At 37.9% G+C, this 21605-nt stretch overlaps 1 protein-coding gene across 1 annotated transcript in view; it reads left to right on the top strand.

Moving 5' to 3' along the window:
• Positions 1-21605, top strand: part of LOC124723043 (E3 ubiquitin-protein ligase HERC2) — an 819840-nt gene that overhangs the window by 765711 nt on the left and 32524 nt on the right. The window contains exons 80-81 of the mRNA XM_047248222.1: positions 7518-7686; positions 20529-20692. Of these exons, the coding sequence (XP_047104178.1) occupies positions 7518-7686; positions 20529-20692 (333 nt within the window). The remainder of the gene's footprint in view (positions 1-7517; positions 7687-20528; positions 20693-21605) is intronic.

The following is a 21605-nucleotide window of genomic DNA, read 5'->3' as shown; positions in this document are numbered from 1 at the left end:
GCATATGTGTCTTTGAATGTCCTGTCCATCTGCCCAGCTTCCAATTTGGATGTGGAATGGAAAGGGCAGTGGTCAGGTACTCATTGCCATGTTACTGATAAAAATCGTGAAATGTGAATGCTGTGAACTGAGGGCCATTGTCAGAAACCAGGATGGAAGAGCCCCATCTGTCACTAATATGGTGGGCAGGGCACTTGTAGCCATAAACGCATCATACTGAAAGTTAGAGGGGCATTGACAAGTGACCACATTGCTCCCCAGAATGACCAGTGAAATCAAAATGTACCCTTTGCCAAGGCTGAAGATTGAACAGCTGTGCTGGTGCAAATTGGTTGTGGGTGGAGACATGGCAGTTCCAGACAGTGCATTCAAGGATAGCATCAACACCACACCAGTACACATAATGTCGCACTATTGCATTCGTTCTCCACATTCCCTGTGTGCAGTGTGGAGGAACTGCAGTATGTGGGGGTGCAGTGTTGGAGGAACTAGCACTGAGCATTCATTGTCACCTGTAGCCAGCAAAACTCACCCCCTCATTGACATTAAGCCTGTGCCGTAAGGAAAAATAGGTGTGCCATTCTGGGTTGGCTTCTTAGGCAAATACTCCTGCTACCTTCACCTACAGCAGACAACATCCTGTGGAGGAGCAGATTGTGGGCCATTTCTGCCACTACCTCATACACTGTAATTGGAAATTTATTTATTTATTTATTGTTCCGTGGGACCAAATTAAGGAGAAGTCTCCATGGTCATGGAACAAGTCAATACATGAAATTATAACACGATATTAGAAACAGATAAAATGAAATATAAAAAAACATATTCAGGTGACAAGTCGTAAGTTCAAATGAAGAAAATCAACAATGTAAAACTGGAATTTGCTTAATTTTTTAGCTCTTCCAGGAGCTCCTCGACAGAGTAGAAGGAGTGAGCCATGAGGAAACTCTTCAGTTTAGACTTAAAAGAGTTTGGGCTACTGCTAAGATTTTTGAGTTCTTGTGGTAGCTTATTGAAAATGGATGCAGCAGAATACTGCACTCCTTTCTGCACAAGAGTCAAGGAAGTGCATTCTACATGCAGATTTGATTTTTGCCTAGTATTAACTGAGTGAAAGCTGCTAACTCTTGGGAATAAGCTAATATTGCTAACAACAAACGACATTAAAGAAAATATATACTGTGAGGGCAATGTCAGATTTCCCAGATTTTTGAATAGGGGTCGACAAGACGTTCTCGAACTTACACCACATATAGCTCGAACAGCTCGTTTTTGAGCCAAAAATACCCTTTTTGAATCAGAATAATTACCCCAAAAAATAATACCATATGACATAAGCGTATGAAAGTATGCGAAGTAGACTACTTTTCGTGTTGAAGTGTCACTTATTTCAGATACTGTTCTAATGGTAAATAAAGCAGCATTTAGCTTCTGAACAAGATCCTGGACATGGGCTTTCCACAACAGCTTACTATCTATCCGAACGCCTAGGAACTTGAATTGTTCCATCTCGCTTATAATATGCCTATTCTGTCTGATCAAAATATCGGTTCTTGTTGAATTGTGAGTTAGAAACTGTAAAAACTGAGTCTTACTGTGATTTAGCGTCAAATTATTTTCCACAAGCCACGAACTTATTTCATGAACTACATCATTTGTTACTGTTTCAATATTACGCACAAGATCCTTCACTATCAAGCTGGTGTCATCAGCAAACAGAAATATTTTTGAATCACCTGTAATACTAGAAGGCATATCATTTATATAAATAAGAAACAGCAGTGGCCCCAGCACCGACCCTTGGGGAACGCCCCACTTAACAGTGCCCCATTGGGACCGAACATCACTACCACTCTCAATATTGCGGAGAATTACCCTTTGCTTTCTGTTCTTAAAGTAAGAGGCGAACCAATTGTAAGCTACTCCCCTTACTCCATAATGGTCCAACTTCTGCAGTAATATTTTGTGGTCAACACAGTCAAAAGCCTTCGTTAAATCAAAGAAAACACCTAGCGTTCGCAACCTTTTATTTAATCCGTCCAAACCCTCACAGAGAAAAGAGAATATAGCATTTTCAGTTGTTATGCCATTTCTAAAACCAAACTGAACATTTGACAGCAAATTATGTGAATTTAAATGCTCCAGTAACCTTGTATATACAACCTTCTCGATAACTTTAGCAAACACCGATGGCATAGAAATAGGTCTAAAATTGTCAACATTATCAATGTCTCCCTTTTTATAAAGTGGCTTCACTACCGAGTACTTTAATCGGTCAGGAAACCGACCACTCCTAAAGGAAAAGTTACAGATATGGCTGAGAACTGGGCTAACGTACATAGAACAATACTTCAGTATTCTGGTAGATACCCCGTCATATCCATGAGAGTTCTTGGTCTTTAGTGATTTAATTATTAACTCAATCTCCCTCTTGTCAGTATCATGGAGGAGCATTTCAGGTAACAGTCTCGGAACACTTTTTTTCTAAGAGCGCTATATGATTCCCTGTTGGGACTAGGTTTCTATTTAGTTCACCTGCTATATTCAGAAAGTGATTATTAAATACTGTACATATATGCGACTTATCAGTAACACGGACATTCCCACTATGCACTGATTCTATATCCTCGACCTGTCTCTGCAGACCAGCAACTTCCTTTACAACTGACCATATGGTTTTAATTTTATCCTGAGACTTAGCTATTCTATCTGCATACCACATACTTTTTGCCTTCCTAATAACATTTTTAAGCACCTTACAATACTGTTTGTAATGGGCTGCTGCATTTAGATTTTGACTGTTTCTAACGTTTTGATATAATTGCCACTTTGTTCTACAAGATATTCTTATCCCTCTAGTCAGCCACCCAGGCTGCCTGTTTGTGCTAGTACCCTGTTTTAAACGTTCTAACGGAAAGCAACTTTCAAAGAGCATGAGAAAAGTCTTGAGAAAAGCATTATATTTATCGTCTACTGTATCAGCGCTATAAACATCTTGCCACTCTTGTTCCTTTATAAGGTTTACAAAGGTCTCTACAGCAACTGGATCAGCTTTCCTGAACAGCTGATGACTATATTTAACACGTGTTGCAGCACAAAAATCTTTTAAAGTTAAAATTTGTGCATCATGATCTGAAAGGCCATTCACCTTTTTGCTAACAGAATGCCCTTCTAGTAATGAGGAATGAACAAAAATGTTGTCTATGGTTGTTCTACTGTTCCCTTGCACTCTCGTTGGAAAGAATACGGTTTGCATAAGATTATATGAATTAAAGAGGTCTACCAGCATCCTCTTCCTTGCACAATCACTTATACAATTAATATTGAAGTCACCACATATAACTAACTTTTTGTATTTCCTATAAAGTGAACCAAGAACCTCCTCTAGCTTTAACAAAAATGTTGTGAAATCGGAGTCTGGGGATCTATAAATAACAACAGGTAGAAGTTTAGCTCCGTTAAATTTAACCACACCTGCACAACATTCAAACACCTTTTCAGTGCAGTACTTTGAAACATCAATTGACTCAAATGGGATGCCGTTTTTCACATACATGGCTACTCCCCCACACCGCAAAGAGCTCCTCGAAAAGCTGCCAGCCAACCTGTATACTGGTAAAGGAAACCTCTGAATTATCTCCTTAATTAAGAAGTGTTCAGATACACCAATAATTTCAGAGTCAACATCTATAAGCAGTTCACTAACTTTATCTCTAATACCTTGAATATTTTGATGAAATATACTAATTCCCTCATTACTCAGATACCTAAGCTTTGTCAAAAGTGATTCCCTTGTTAGAGAGACTTCCCTTAAGCAGGAATACCTATCAGCTGACTTCAATCTAAAAAGGGTGCAGCTCTAACACCCACTACTGCAGGAATTTTCCCATGAGTGATCCCACCAACCCCACCTATGCTGCCACCTATAAGCTTTGCCAACCTCCCCTTCCCATACCTGTTGAGGTGCAGGCCATGTCTAGTGAAACCCGTCCTGCTGATAGACTCCACCGACACCACTGAAATGTGACCCATGCTTTCTGTCATCAGCGCACCCCCAAGTCTCATGTCATTACGCCTGACGGCTGTATTAAGATGAGGCAGATCGTGACGCTGAAACAGTTCCACGAAATGCACATTCGTGTTGTCAGTCTGAGTGGCTATCTTTTCCAGGTCACCATCTGTGTTATACTCCCCATCCCTACCCATACTATTACCAGCCCCACCCACAATCACTACCTGATCCTCTTTAGTGAAATCCCTACATAACCCCCCTATGTTAACTGTCACCTGAGCCAACCCTGCATTAGGCTTCACAATGCTGGTGACCTGGTCATCAAGGTTGTGTCACTGGTTTCTGTCTAAGGCAAAACACAGCACCTTGTGCCTGTCAAATTTGGCATCTGTGCCACACATCAACTGGGAAAGCATATTTGCATTGGAGTGCTGTATGGCTGGGCTGATAATGGATCTCACAGATACAGTTACTGAGGAGACAGTGCCCACCACTGCAACTGCTGCACTGTTTTATTGGGAAGTTTTGAATTGGGGCCAAGCAATGAAATACAAGATTTGTGATTGGTGATCTAGTAAAACTTTGCACCATACAGGAACACATGAAACTTCTGGATGCCAGTATATGATAGCTAATGCCTTCTTCTCAATTTGTGAATAATTCCTCTGCACAGCATTTAATGATTTAGATGCAAATGCAGTGGGCTGTTCTGTGCAGTTGGTGTATTTGTGGGACAACACAGCACTCCTGCCACAATCCAGTGCATCAATGGCAATCATCAAGTGCATGCTGAGATGGCATGCAGCTAAACAAGGAGCTGACATTAGGCACTGTTTAAGTTGCATGAAAGCTTTTTGGCACACCTCTGACCACACAAATTTAGCACTTTTTTACACAGTTGATTGCGTGGATGGGAAATGTGGGCCACATGTGGAATAAACTTGGCATAATGATTTACTTTGCTGAGGAACAGTTGTAGTTCTTTGAGGTTCTTAGGAGGTGGTAAGTCAGCGATTGTGGCCACATGGTCCTGCATCAGAGTGAGCCCATCTTGACTTAATATGTGACCCAAGTACTTGACATTTGTTGCAAAGAAACTACATTTATTGAACTGACAGCACAGAACATTGGCTTGGAGCTGCTCAAACATCATCTATAAACTGGACAGATGCTACTGCCACATTGCCCCAGTAACTAACAAATCATATAAATAATTAACACAGTTGAGAATATGTTAAATGAGTTGCTAAAGACATTTCTGATATATCGAAGGAGTACTCGCAACCACGAATGACGCCTTGTTATAGCAATACATGCTGAATGGCATGTTAAACACTAAAAATTGTTTCGTCTGATCATCTACAGGTGACTGAAAGCCGGGTGCCAGTGAGATCTATCTTGAAAAATATTTGCCCTCCTAGCCAATTTAGCCAACAATTCCTCCTGTCAAGGAATTACATACAAATCGACATTTGTCTCAGCATTAAAGGTAGACTTAAAATCACCACAAATCTGAAGTGGCCCAGCAGGTTTCTGAACTATGACCATGGGTGTAGCCCATCAGCTAGACAATACTGGTGATAGAACACCCACCTAATGTAGGTTCAAATAGCTGCTTAAGTTGTGTACACAGTGCATTAAGTTCTGTGAATGGGATCACACATGAAACTAAATCAACCTCATCTTAAATTTGAAAACCAAAAAGCACAAAAGTGTCTAAACTAAAGATGTGAGTTGTCATCCAAGATTTGACTGCAAGCAAGGTTAGTTGCTGAGCAATATTTTTATACTTAGCTTTGATAATGATCTGACCCTGCAGTGGGATCGACTGGTCATTGTACACCAACACTTTGTGCTGAGGGGAGCTGCAAGGAGCCAATGCAACTGTATGTGTCCTTGTTAACCAGAGGCACAACCATGCCTATTTCCAACTGAAAATTGGTGGAATTGGTTGAATTTGGTGGCTATAATAGTCATGCACAAACATCAGAAAAACTTAGACTACTGGGATCTGAAAGAGGGCGTAATTTTCGCACCACTTTGTACAGTTCACTACTCAAAAACAATGAGTGCACACTAACACCCATGAGCAGTTATCTGACGTGTCTTGCAATGAAGAACAAAACAATAGAAATAGACTTCCCAACCCTGGTTTTCCTCATTGAAACAAGTGAGGAGCAGAGTGGCAGGAGAGTGCACCACAGCCACAAACTGTTGTTGGTTTTGGAGAAGCTGTAACGACTGTGTCTGCTGCTGCTGGTGGTGGAGTTCCCACAGCATGTCTTGCTGCTGCTGTTGTTGTTGTTGCTGCAGGAGGTGCTGGTGCTGGTGCTGCTGCTGCTGCTGCAGTAGCTGCTGTTGTACCATGAAATCACCATGAAACTGACCAGTTGCCACAACACACTTCCTTTACTACTAGTATTTGGCAGGTCTGTTCATTCCCAGATTAGTGAAACATCATTTACCATGACTCATCACTCCATGAGACCTTCATTCACTCCTCCACAGACTATTGATGAAACTATTTTCAACACTCTGTCTTGAACTGTGTGCATTCATTCTTCTGTTGGGGGTTGGGTTGTTTGGGGGAAGAGACCAAACAGCGAGGTCATCGGTCTCATCGGATAAGGGAAGGATGGGGAAGGAAGTTGGCCGTGCCCTTTCAAAGGAACCATCCCAGCATTTGCCTGGACAGATTTAGGGAAATCACGGAAAACCTAAATCAGGATGGCCGGACGCAGGATTGAACCGTCGTCCTCCCGAATGCGAGTCCAGTGTGCTACCACTGCGCCACCTCGCTCGGTCATTCTTCTGTTTAGTAGCCTCTGGGGAGCAGTATTTGTTAAAACTGGAACATCTTACTACTCAATACATAATTCAGTAATTGACCTATGTACCTGAGCTGCAGTGGAAGTGTTCAGCATCAGTTGATGAGGAAGTCTGACAGTTGATTTGTACTGTATGCTTTAAAGTTTGACAGTATCTATTAACTAATGTCTTATATGTAACAGAGTGATGATTAAATTTAACTCTTTCTTGATGTTACCACTTTACTTCGTAAACACTGGACCTGGAATCTTATAGCTCCTATGAAATCACACTGATGGAATGTTAAAACTTGTGAGTATCTACAATTGTGCAGTGTATGAGCCCACTACATACTCTCTATTGGCTCATTATTACAGAAAATACATGATATTACCTACTATCCTCCGACTTTTGAGCACAAAGTGTAATACCAAAAATACAGCAGACTCCCCCATATAAAGTGCTAAGCTGCACTGTTTGTGATTTTCGAACAAGTGCTCCATGTTTGATGTCTTTATCATGCATATACATAAGACACTAACGAGAGAGTGCAATTTTTCTGTAGTTTGATGGATCTGTATTGTAATATTCCAACGTTTCTTTGGCAAAATAGCAGAATATAAATTTGAAGTTTTAAGGATTAAAGTTGGTATGAACTTCATTTTATGTATATCTCATTTAAAATTGTTCTTCACAGGATTGCTTTGCATACGAGATATGGAACCAGATGCAAAAGTATTTCAGACTTTAGAGATGCCATTTTCAACACCTTCAGCTTCAGGAATTGAAATTCCTCTTTCCACAAGATACAAAAGAATTATGCCTGAAAATCGACTGGAATATGTTCGCCTAGCACTCAATTACAGGTACCAGTCAACTGAAAATATTTCATATTCACTTAGTCATTTAATTTAAGCGTATGATACAGCCCTAAACATTGTTGTAAGTTGTAAGTCTTTTTTAGATGCCTGTCCATTGCATAGTGCCTCAACTATACAGGAAATCCGTCCTCACATGGGACAAGGCAGCTAACGTAGATTTGGACTTGAGTGGGAAATCCAACCTGATGAGATACAGTGTGTGTGTCACATGGGGCATGCTGATTAATGTGACTGATACTTTAGCACTCTCCAGCGGCAGCATATCACACAGTTTGTTTACAAAAGTGGGCATACGTAAAGCTCTGTTAAAATGCACATTTCCTCCTTTGTCCAATTGCTAGTCACATTGCACTATCTGCAGTATAGATAAATAAAAATTTCAATGTCCATAAACATGCTATAAGACAAGAATGAAAGTTCCATGTCCGGTCAGTAAGAACATCAGCTTACAAAACTTCACAGAGTCAGACAAATTTATGAGAGAGAGAGAGAGAGAGAGAGAGAGAGAGAGAGAGAGAGAGAGAGAGGGGGGGGGGGGGGGGAGGGAGAGAGCAGGCACCCATAGTTACATAATGTGAAATATTACATAAATTATTTATATTTATTTGATAACCTTTTAGAAAATGCAAGGAAGGAAAAAAGAATGTGGATACAGCAAGACACAAACTAGCTACACATTGTTTTGTAATTTAGCGCCTCTACCAACTACACTATGCTCTCTTCTGTATTTAATGCCCTTTTATTGTATATTATGATATTCAGAAGGCTTTAATCATTGATACATTTTTAACTGGTATTTAATTATAACAAATCCTACCAAGAGCAATTCATTTTTCATGAATCTTCAGTATGCAGTTGCCTTAAAATGGCATACTTTCATAACATGCAAATTATAACACAAAAATAACTAAATATGAATATCCTTTAATGATGAGTATGAGGTTCTCTGTCATTTTATTACAACAAACCATACCAATATGATGCTCTTTTGAGAGATCTTCAATGCGATGGTGCTTAGAAGCAGCATGTATTCATAGGGTGTAAGCCCACATCAACATTAACTAACTCTTCTCATGTGAGGATGGCTTAAGTGCTAACCTTCCATTGCTTATATACCACCTATGTACTTCCATGTTGTATTAAAGTTATTACGAAAGCAGAGATAGTTCCATCCCAGATTAAAAAGAAAAGGAAGAAGAAAAAGAGAGGGGGAAATTGAAAAATAATAGTTTAAGGAGTCCAAATAAATGTAAAATAAGCAACACAAGCAGTGATTTAATTCTGAAAACAATTCTTTAACTAGCAAACTGACAAAAAAAAAGCTAATGAAATTTTAGCCATGGCTGAAACTTATTGATCACACTCACATCAAAAATGAGGAAAACAGGGAGAAGACTGAAATACTGAACTGTAAATGACATATATAAAGATAAGTAACTGCAGAATGGAAAATCGACTGAAACTGCTCTGTAGAGGAGTGGCCCCAGGGTCTGACAGAACACAGATTTTACTGTCTGGTTTGTACTTGGTCCTATGTACAGTGTGTGTACTTGTAATAATTTAATCAAATAGGACCAATCCATCAATCAATAAAACTGAACTGCTGTTCTATTAGACCTTGCGACTGTATCTCTGTTGAGCAGTTTTGGTGGAGCAGTTTTAGTTATGCAATCATTTATATGTACTGCTCAAAGAAGGTTTTGCACTACCTGCATATCTGTGAACTTACGTGGACTTAGATGTAAGGGAGCCAGTAAATAATAAGATACATACTACTACTAATAATAATAATAATAATAATAATAATAGTAATAGTAATAATAATAAATGTAATATAATTAAAAATAACTTTATCTAAAAACAAAGATGATGTGACTTACCAAATGAAAGCGCTGGCAGGTCGATAGACACACAAACAAACACAAACATACACACAAAATTCCAGCTTTCGCAACCAACGGTTGCTTCATCAGGAAAGAGGGAAGGAGAGGGAAAGACGAAAGGATGTGGGTTTTAAGGGAGAGGGTAAGGAGTCATTCCAATCCTGGGATCGGAAAGACTTGCAAGCAGACATTTGTAAGGGCCTTTACAAATGTCTGCTTGTGTCTGTGTATGTGCGGTTGGATATGGGTGTGTGTGCGAGTGTATACCTGTCCTTTTTTCCCCCTAAGGTAAGTCTTTCCGATCCCGGGATTGGAATGACTCCTTACCCTCTCCCTTAAAACTCACATCCTTTCGTCGTTCCCCCTCCTTCCCTCTTTCCTGATGAAGCAACCGTTGGTTGCGAAAGCTTGAATTTTGTGTGTATGTTTGTGTTTGTTTGTGTGTCTATCGACCTGCCAGCGCTTTCGTTTGGTAAGTCACATCATCTTTGTTTTTAGATATATTTTTCCCAAGTGGAATGTTTCCCTCTATTATATCCATATCATTATTTTAAAAATAGCTTTACTTTGAAATGAAAATATAACAGTAACCAAAATAAAGGCAGTAACCAAAATAGAGGCAGTCTGTTGAAACTGTGCATCTACAAAATGAAAATTTGTTGCTGGGTACCATTCAGAATTGTTGTGGCTGACCCCATGCATTGTAGCAACCTCAATGGAATGTTGTCCATGAGAAGATGAAAACTTTGCTGCTCAAACTTATCCCACTAAATGGTGGTCTTCCTTAGGTCATATAAGGTGTTCACTGGATTGCATGCTTGAGATTTTCTTCAGTACCTGGTTTTCTCCCCCTCTTCAGGAAGACCACTAGGTGTCACATAAATCGTACATGTCAGTGAAGAGGATCAAGTCCATTCTTTTGAGAACTTCTTTGCCCATCTATTTTGTGCACTATGGCACTAGAGAGTTTGTACTCGAAGATGTACTGGAACCCTAGAAGCCAAATTCATCATGTGGAGATGGTTATGTACTCTCTGGATTGACAGAGACCTCCCAGTTGCCTCCAAAAAAGCAGCATACTGTTCCTTTGTGTTCTCCTTGCAGTACCTTCAAACCATTATTTTTAGGTAGCAGTCATCACCTGATGTTTTTGGCTGCTGACGACCACTTCAAGGCAGATTTTCAATGTCTTACATCTAACAATATCTGTTGGATGTTTAAATGACATCCCTGTGTTGGTCACCAATTCCGCAGGCAACATCCTTTGCTAACAACACATATTCACATGAAATGACATGGCTTCAACATCAGAAATGACGTAACACAAGAACCTGCATTGCATGTAAAGCATGCAAAATTCCACATTGCAGTGTCATCACTATATAAAGATAAAAATGATGAAACACATTCTGTAAAAGTGGTATATAGTAACATATTGTTGTTTCGAAATGCAGCTTCAGCCTTGCAACAACTTAAATATATTAGCCACCTTCTGCAATACATTATGAAAATATGGAATTATGATACTCTTAACAGTGCATCTAGCATTCTTATTTGGTTTTGTCCTCTGTTTCCTTTGAATTAGTTTATTCATTTGTTCACCATGTTTTCATGGCATCTCTTTGCTTTATCTAACTGTTTGACAATATTAAACTTCATTATACTATCTGCTTCAATATTAGGATTTTGAGCACTCCAGCTACTACATGGTGAAGGGCAGGTTGTTGTTTTGATGCAGCCTTCCACAGGTTCCTCTCTGGCTCCAGCTTCTTCACCACAGAGTAGCACTTGCATCCAATATTCTTAATAATTTGCTGAATATATTCCAATCCATGTCGTCTCAAATAGTTTTAAACCTCAACAACTTTTTTGAGTACCGTGAAAGTTATTCCTTGATGTCTTAACACATCCTATAATCCTGCTCCTTCTTTTTGTCAATCTTTTACACATTTTCCTCTCCTCAATGACTCTAAGGAAAACCATTTCATCTGTTATCTTATCAATCCACCTAATTATCAACAGCCTTCTGTAGTGTCACATCTCAAATGCTTTGATCCTGTTCTTTTCCTGCAGTCCATGACTCACTCCCAAACAATGTTGTGTTCAAAATGTACAGTCTCAGAAATTTCTTACTCAAATTAAGGCTGTGTTTGATACTAGTAGACTGCTTTTGGCCAAGAATACCCTTTCAGCCTGTGCTAGTCCTTCCTCCTTCCATCATCTGTCGTGTGTGATTTTGCTTCCAAGATAGTAGAATTCCTTCACTTTGTCTGCTTTATGGTTCCCAATTTTCATGTTAGATTTATCATTAGTCTCATTTTAGCTACTACTCATTACTTTTGTCTTTCTTTTGCTAACTCTCTATCCATAGTGTGTGCTCATTAGGCAGCTCATTCTAATCAACAGCTTATGCAGTTATTCCTCACTTTCAGTAGGGATAGCTATGTCGTCAACAAATCTTATCATTGATACCCTTTCACCTCAAATTTTAATCCCACTCCTGAACTTTGCTTTCATTTTCATCATTACTTTTTCTATACCATCAAATCCTTTGAACATGTCTTGATTACTTGTAAGTCCTGTGTTGAATTATCAAGTATGATCTGAAAACTGCCCCTGCGAAGACTTTTCCTTTCCTAGAGCCAAACTGAGAGTGATCAAACAGATCCGAAATTTCCTTTTTCATCATTTTGTATCAGCAACTTTTACGCATGAGCTGTTAAGCTGATTTTGGATAGTCTACATGCTTATCTGCCCTTGCTGTCTTTGGGATTATGTGGATGATATTTTGCTAAAAGTCTGATAGTGTGTCTCCAGACTCATAGATCAACATGAATAGTCATTTTCTTGCCACTTCACCCAATGATTTTAGAAATTCCAAAAGTATGTTGTCTATGGCTTCTTCCTAATTTAGTTACAAGTAGTGGTGTAAAAATGCCTGGGCATTTATAAGTTGCGACAAATGACAATGCCTGGGCAAATGCTCAAAATTCATAAATTCCCAGGCACTTACGTATTTCAAAAATGTGTTGATAAGCAACTCTCATACAAAAAATTAAGCTGATATTTTGTATTGGGAAAGGTGTTTTACAACACTACATCTTTATTGATTGGGTAAACAAGTTGAAAAAGCTGCTTGAGAGTTAGGAGAAAGTTATTAGTGGAAATAAATTGGACTGTAAACATAACTTTTTACATCTTTAATGAGGACAATTTTATCTTCACAACGGTGCAGTCATACAGAAGTAGATAAAGAAAGGAGCAGAATAGGAAACTGTAGTCTGTCTCAATTCCCTTTTTTTTTCCCCACTGAAAACAGACATTTATCATCAAGAAACACATGACAGCTATTTAATATATTCAGTAATAATTTTGCTATCAATATTCATTCTTCAATAATATTCAGAGATTTGACATGGATTATAAAGTGTGTTATATTACAAAGTGATGACCTAATATATTTTTATTTTATTTTCGTTATACACAGGCTATCACTACACAGCTGTAAAAATGCTTCCCTATTCTTTCCTTTCGTTCTTAGTAATAAAAGCAATGAGGGATATACATAGGTTGAAGTGTGAAAATTTACCAACTTTTAATATTGGGAGTGTTGTCCCATCTCTTCTTTTAATTGGTAAATTATATATTTTGGCAGTAAAAATGTTAAAAATTACTTTTTTATAAATGCCCAGATTTCGAGCATTTGAAACTGCGTTTGGCAAATTTGCAATAATATGCCTATTTATAAATGTCTGGCCCATGTCATTAATTGCAAGTCTTCCGAAACTCTGTTAAACTCTGATATTGCTTATGTTTTTCATATCAACTCCTATTTCTTCTTCTGTCTTGGCATTAGACAGTGCCTCCTGTACTCTTTCTATCTGTGTGCTCTATCCTCTGTGTTTAACAGCGAAATTACTCTTTGAGTCCAGTTCACATCTTTGCTTGTAATCTCAAGACAGGTTTTTTGACTTTTCTGTGTGGTGCATTAGTCCTTCTTTCAATCATCTCTTGTTTAAAATTGTTAAGACTTTCATAGCCACTTGTTGACAAACTGCCTGGTGGTTTCTGTCTTGGTGATGATTTTTCTGACATTTTGTGAGCACGAGTGACTGGCATTGTCAAAGCTTCACCCTCCATGGAGGGTGAACCTTTGACAGTGCTAGCCATTCATGCCAGCAAAATGTCAGTCCACCACTAGCAATGGAGGGGAAGCTTTGACAATGCCAGCCACTCATGCTGGTGAAATGTCAAAAAAATCATCAAACAAATGTCAGCTGAAGAACCAGTGACAGAAGCCAACAGGCGATTTGTTGTTTCTTGTTTGATTTCTTTACATTTTTCTGCAGCCATTTCACCTTGTCTTCTCTGCCGTTCACATTTATTTCATTCCTAAGTGACTTATATTTCTGTACTTCTGAGTTTTCTTGAACATTTCTGTACTTCCTTCTTTCAAATTGAAGTATTTCTTCTGTTATGCAAGTTCACTTTACAGTTACCTTCTTTGTCTCTCCAATTTCTGTGACTGTTCTTTTTACAATTATCCACTTCTTTTCAAGTGAACTGCTTACTGAATTATTCATTATCACATTATCTGTAGCCTCGGAGAACTTCATACAGACCTCATCATATCAGTGCACACTCCACTGCAGAGTGAAAATTTCATTCTGGATACCTCATCATTCCTCAGTACTTGAGTATCCCAGTTGTTCCCAAATTGATTATTTTGACATTTCTCTTAAATTAAATCTATTCTTCATAATTACTACATTGCAATCTGAATCTGTATGCAATCCTGGCTACACATTCTGTTCCAATATCTGATTCAGAATCTCTGACTGATCTTGATGTAATTCAGCTGGAATCACCACATGTCTCCAGAACTTTCCAATTATACCTCCTCCTCTTGTGAGTTTTCTACCATGTATTTGCTATTTATTGCAGAACTAAATTAGTCTTTCTCCTCCCTCATTCCTAGTACTGAACTCACAGCTTCCCATAACCCTGTCTTCTGTTCATTCACCTACTACAGCAAAACACTCACTTGTCATTATTAGATTTTCATCTCCGTTTACAATAAATACATGTTCAATACCTTAATATACTTTTTCTCTCTCTTCATCTTCTGCTTGTGAACTGCGCATGTATACCTGAACTATTGTTGTTGATAATGTTTTGCTGTTGATTGTGACATATAAAATCTTATCAAAGAACTATTCATAGTAAGTCTCTTTCTGCCATAAATTTTTAATCATGACAAATGCTACTTCCGGTGCACCATTTTCAGCTGCTATTGATATTACACTATATTTGTCTGACTAGAAATCATTATTTCCTTTCCATTTCACTGCTCTGACATGTGCCATATCCAGCCTGAGTCTTTGCATCTCCCATTTCTGATTTTCTATCTCCCCTGTCATACTCAGACTTCTGACATTTCACCTTCTGATTTATAGAATGTTATCCCTTCACTGGTTATTCAGTCTTTTTTTTCATTGCTAACTCCACCTTGGCAGTTCCCTCCTGTATATCTGAATGTGGGACTAATCCAGAATGTTTTGCCATTGAAATTCAGAATCTTTTGCCAGTGGAGGGAGGATAACGACACTTAATTACAGGGAACATATTCTGTGGATAAAAATTATGTTTCTTTAACACCCCCTTGCTACAATTGTGTACATTAACTTTTACTGTGTCTTAGCTGCAACAGAAGCATTTTTTCTCAATGGAAACCTGAAGTACACATTTGTGAATGTTCAACTTTTTCAGTATGTGCAAGTGCTGCCAGTCATTGGGCATTGCTATGAAAATACCAGCAAGTCAGTGTAGCAGCGAACAGCAGCTCGTGACACGAATTTGATTGGTTCACTATATTCCATCATGTAACTGAATATTGTTATTGTTTTTGTATGGTATTTGTTGAATAATCATTTTACTGTTTATTGCAATAGAGAATATTTCATAATTAGTTATTTTAATTCATAAAATGAAGCCAAGTGTACAAAGCATGTTTTGAAAACATGTACATATATTTGTATAAATCTTGCATCGTAAATTATTTAAAAAATCATCTAAGAGCATTATTACATAAAGAAAAATTTTACTTCCTCCAGAAAAATTCAGGTCTGAAAGGGTTAACGTGGTGGTTTCCATGGTCTTCTGCATCCTCATGCTGTTCATCACTGCTGATTCTTCCACCTTTAGCTGCAGTTTCGCACCCCAAGACAAGAGGGTTCCCTGAATCCTCATCCATTTCTCCACCCTCTGCGACAAGGCTGTTAACAGGAGGAGGATGACTTCTTATACCAGATGTCTTCAGCTGTCATTACTGATGTTTGTTGTTCCCATCAAAATTTAACCAATGACTGGGATCAAACCTGGGCCTGAGAATATTTTGATTACTAGTCAGACAAGCTATCCTAAACCACAGTGATGATGACAAAATTTATTGTACATCAAAATATCCATTTCTCTACAAGAGATCCAAAAGGGGGTTGACAGCGACATCCATGTTTCAGCCCTTTTCCTTAATTTCTGGAAAATGTTCAATATAGCTCTGTATTAAGACCAAGGATAGAAAACATAGCTTACATGGTATCAGATCATCTTTGCCACATACTTGAATACTCCTTTGCATATAGAAATCAATACTTTGCTCTTAATGGGGAATAATCTTTGGATGTGGAAATAGCTAATGACCACCAATAAAAATTCACATAAAATTTCCCAGCTATATCTGATATTCCTCCCCCTTGACACTTTCATCCAATCAAAATGTAGTATGCCAAAATGCCTAGCCATTTTGAAACAATAAATATAAAGCAGCTGCTTAAGTAGTCACTCGGATGAAGGCTACCTGCAATATCAGCTGAAACTTGTATAGTTCTATTACTTATGACATGATCATACACACAGAAGGATTTGATCTAAATGTCTTTGAGTACCAGCCAAGTCAGGCAGGCGCACAGTACTCTGCTGCTGAGTATACCAAACCGAGTGCTGGTACCCTGAGAGTGTCTGCTGATGATACCCAATGAGAACCGCAGAGTTTATGGAGAATGTTATTTCTGGTTTTGAGCTTAGCAGATGTTCGTGTCAACTGCTGTTCAAACGAAAGTATCCTATCTAACATGATCCCAAAATATTTTGGATGCATATTATGATGAAGTTTGTCTCCTTCAAAATAGACATCAAGGGCTCTGTGTGCCATCTGTAGAACAGATGAAAACATGAAACTTCTGTTTTATTTGAGTTTGGTTGTAACCTCAATTTGTGGAAATAGTGGCTTAAGATATGTAGATCAGGAGTTAGGATTTCTTCAGTTATGCAGATGATACAGCAATGCTTATTACGTGCCCTGGTACCGTAGAATAGTGTTCTGCAACTGAAAAAAATTAGAACTATTAGTGAATTGGTTTCCATGTAATGAACTCATCTAATCCTAATAAAACTCAAGAATTAATTTTGTTAATAACTAAAGATATACAAATCAAACAATGGAAACTCCAGGTAGGAATATCAACAATGTAGGAATAACAGATCGCTACTTACCGTAAAGATGATACATCAAGTTGCAGACAGGCACATTTAAAAGATACTCACATAAAGCTTTTGAACACAGCCTTTGGCAGCAAAACACACACACACACACACACACAAAAAAAAAGCAAGCACACTTCAGGCACATGCGACTACCAGCTCCAACATCTCGGGCCGGAATGCGTTCCAGCCAGAGATGCTGGAGTTGGCGGCGTGCATACGTGAGGTGTGGTTGCTTGTCTGAGTGTGTGTGAATGGTGTGTGTGTGTGTGTGTGTGTGTGTGTGTCTCTTACTGAGGAAGGCCATGGCTGAAAGCTTTATGTATCTTTTAATTGTGCCTATCTGCAACTTGATGTGTGTTCTTTATGGTAAGTAGCAATCTGTCTTTTCCTACATTGTTGTAAATATGTACAAAGTAAGCTAGTAAACAGTTAGACTATCACATTGATTGCATTATTAAATGGGTAGGAATGTACACTGACAAATGGAAAGTGTTACATCATGAAGCATATGTCTGATATTTATCAATTTGACATGTCCTAGATCCTTGTAAAAAGAGATCTACGGGTGAATAAAGCTGCTGCTGCTGCTGCTGCTACTACTACTGACTACTACACACTGGTGTCAATCTGTCAGCCATGAGCATGACACCTCAGGTGATGAAGGCTACAGATTGCCACTCAGTGCCCCAGATGACTCTGTACCTATGCCATATACACATCTCTGTTGTCTGTGGTATGGTGACAATGGTAAAAAGTGCCTGGCAACTTGAGTTCTCAACCCAGCTTCCAGCAATCTGTTCCTGACAATTTGTGGTGACACACTGTCTCTAACATCTACCCAAATTTCAGCTGCTCTCACCCATGTATTCATCAGAGCCAATCTAAGAATCCTGTAATTTTCTCTTAGTGTAGTCCATTTGGAAGGACTTGTACCTAATCTTCTTTCCACACTGTTATCCTGAATCCATCTCATTTGTTCTGAAGTCATTGTGCTAAACCAAACGTCTGTGTGATCTGTCACAACAATGCTCCCTCGCCTTTTATGCAAATGATTTGATCTTTTTTAAAGTCTGAAAGATGGCAATAAGCTGCATGAGCTCCATGCTCTGGATATGCTGTATTTCGTTCTCCACCTGACGAGTTTCAGTATGATTAGACACAAAGAATACTGTCATTCCCTCGTTATCAGACTAAAGATACTGGTTATTGTAAACCTGTACATCTATACAATATTATTTTATGTCAAAAGCAATTTAAGTGAGTTTGACACCAGAGAGAATATGAGAGAAAAAGTGGAATTTGTTATCCCAGTACACAGACTACCCAAGAGGAAACACACACACACACACACACACACACACACACACACACACACACACACACACAATTACATGTCTAAATTTTTTTGTAAACTTCCAAAATCTGCCTGTCTGTACTCTACAATACTTTTAAAGTCAAGGTTTATGATTAGTTACTGGAATATCCATTTTACAAAGTGAAAGAACTATTTGTAAAAGCATTGAACCTAGCTTTTTAAGAATATTAAAAAAGAAGGAACATTAGATTTAACTATATTTCCTGTAATAAAAATACATTTGGTGTCAGTTCTGTAGTTAGTGACTAAATCTGTTCTGTTTTATGTGATCAGTGGGTAATAAAGGATCTTAAATATATGTTGAAGATCAGCTTCCACTAGACTACATCAAGATGATGAGAAATTCAGAATTGTGAGAGGAGTCTGCAAGGAGGTTTCCTGGCAGAAAAAGTATCCTCCATAGCCCTTGGGGAAGTTTTTAGATCTTTAACTGGAAAGACAAAGAAGGAATATATTTGAACAGAACATTTTTGAGCAACCTTTGTTTTGTTGATGACATTATACTGTTTACATCTACTGCAGATAAACTTCCACAATGAATGGTAGTTGATAGAGCACTATCAAGTAAAAAATTGTTCTCACATTAAAAAATAAACAATTCAGTGAAATCTTTGTTGGAATAAAATACCATTGAGATCTATAATGCTAAATGTGATTCATTGCTACTAAAATCAACTCCTCGCAGGTTTTTAAGGTCTGGTCATATACTTGGCCTTGATTCCCAGATTTGATTTGCCACTTACCACTCACTGCAATATTTTATGAACTGACTAATAATGTGTTTACTTCAAAGCTTAAGCATGCATTTGCTTGCCCTTCCATTGAAATTTTTAAATAGTTATTAGAAGCAGCAAACATGTTTTGAACTGGTGCAAAGTGCAGGATTCGAGAACTGAATGTGGTGCAAATAAAAGGTCATTTACAGGATTTGAGTCAATAATGATTTTGTATATTTCTAATAAGTGAGTTTTGAATTACTCCTTTTTGGGGAAGCTACTGTCTTTCATATTTATAAATTTTTATATTGTAATATTTTTAATGAGTGCTGTCATTTTTCTAGTATTTTACTAATGCACCTGTAATGACAGACGTCTTTGATTACATGATCATTTTTTCAGTATATTTATCCAAGTAGATACACTTGATGCTCAACATTACATGATCCTGGAGCCAATGCAGTGAGTTTGGTTTGCTCCTTAAACAAAACATCTTCATGTTTTGAATTTCTTGGAGTACATTGATTTTCTTCAGCATATGTTTCCAACATAAAAGGCAGTCCTTCCTTGGTTCACAGTTACTTTATCATTGCAGAGCACACAAGCTGAATTTAGTTATATGAACGGAGTGCTCAAACTGTTATATGTATCTTACCTGTTTTTCTTTCAGTATGGGGTTGATATTGTGTGTTAATAATATTCTTTCTGTTAATAATATTCTTTCATGTGCATGTAAGTGTGTCTTGGTTTATACATGTCAGAAATTTTATACTCTTGATGTTAAATGCTTTGAAGTCAAAGTCACAACAGCCAGCAACAAACTACTAGATTATTTTGAGCTCGCATGATATCACAGTCTCACTTTGAAGACATTGCACTAACCATTGGGAGACAATCATGTGCATGATTAATAACTCACAGTTACATCAGTGTCTCAGTGAATGTAGAGAATTCATTTTATTGATCATTCAGTGATAGTGTCAACACAGTGAATGATATTTACTTTGCTACTGCTGCCCTCTCCATTTTTATCTGTGACATTTTTGTGTGAAATTATAGTGTGGAATATTGTAATGTCTTGGAGTGTAACATGATGATGCAGATACAACACCATCATTTCTCTCTTAGATTATGTTTGTATTCATACAAGTGTTGAATGATTTCCTTTGCTTGTTTATATATCAGGTGACCCAATAATTTGTGTTTCATTGTAACACAAGTTTGTATGGTGGATATGTAAGAGTAAGTTATAGAGAATCACAGCCATTTTACTTGTTGATAATCTGAAAATACTATTCTTCTTTGTGGCAGATTACATGAATTTGATGAGCAGGTAAAGGCTGTCCGTGAAGGAATGGCAAAAGTAATTCCTGTTCCATTGTTGTCACTATTCAGTGGTTATGAGCTGGAAACTATGGTCTGTGGTTCTCCTGACATCCCTCTAACACTTCTGAAATCTGTAGCTACTTACAAAGGTAAACTCAAATAATACTATTATTATTTTATGTTCTGGTTTGTTTTCATCTTGGAATTTGTTGTATATGCTACTCATTTAATTTATTTATTTGCAGTTATATTTGCATTTGCTGTAGCATGTAACCCATTAAGCATGAGAAGGCATGCTAAGATCTTACAGTTATTTCATGAAAGTTGAAGTGCAGTACTTTACTACTGCTTTTGCTTTCTGATAGCAACACTGCTGAGATCCATCCTCTGTTTATGCACTACTGTGATATCTCTAGACTACATCCATTAAATCTGCACTGTTACTCCACTGTTCCCTTTTATAAACTTACAATAGCTAGTGTCCCTGTGCATACCGTAGGACAGCTTTCATGCCCACGAACTACAACCAGAGACAAAATTTGGCATTATTCTACTTAATCAGACCAAGTATGTTGCTGTCATCTATGGTAATTTTGTGAGTTTGCTTATGATGATATTTGTGAAATAGCTGAAGGCTGTGGTGATAATGTCATGTTTAGGAGCTCTAGCTATTTTTATTTACAAGGGGAAATCGAGAAAAAATGTCCATTGTTTGTTCCACTGTACAGATCTGGCTACAGAGAAAGTAAAGTAAACACTTCTTAAACCTCCAAAAAAAGTAGTAAAATTTTTAAATGAAGTGAGAGCAATTCCTCAAACAGACAGACATCTGACTTACAGGTGTTCTGTGTGCACCCACATTTCACAGACAAACTTATTACAAAACAGACTTGTTTATCATTGAGAGTAAACAAGCTGAAATATCAAGACAAAGATGGCCTCTGAACTTAGGAGCTGTTCCTTACTTATTTCCCCATTTACTGAAATAGCTATTCAAGATATTTTAAACTAAACTAATCTCCATCCAAACAGGCCTTAAAGGCCCAATGGTACCAATTGGCC

Source organism: Schistocerca piceifrons, chromosome X (genome assembly GCF_021461385.2).
Source record: "Schistocerca piceifrons isolate TAMUIC-IGC-003096 chromosome X, iqSchPice1.1, whole genome shotgun sequence".
In the NCBI taxonomy this organism is placed as follows: Eukaryota; Metazoa; Arthropoda; class Insecta; order Orthoptera; family Acrididae; genus Schistocerca; species Schistocerca piceifrons.
The sequence above is the reverse complement of the archived record's forward strand: the minus strand, read 5'-3'. Positions and strand labels throughout refer to the sequence as shown.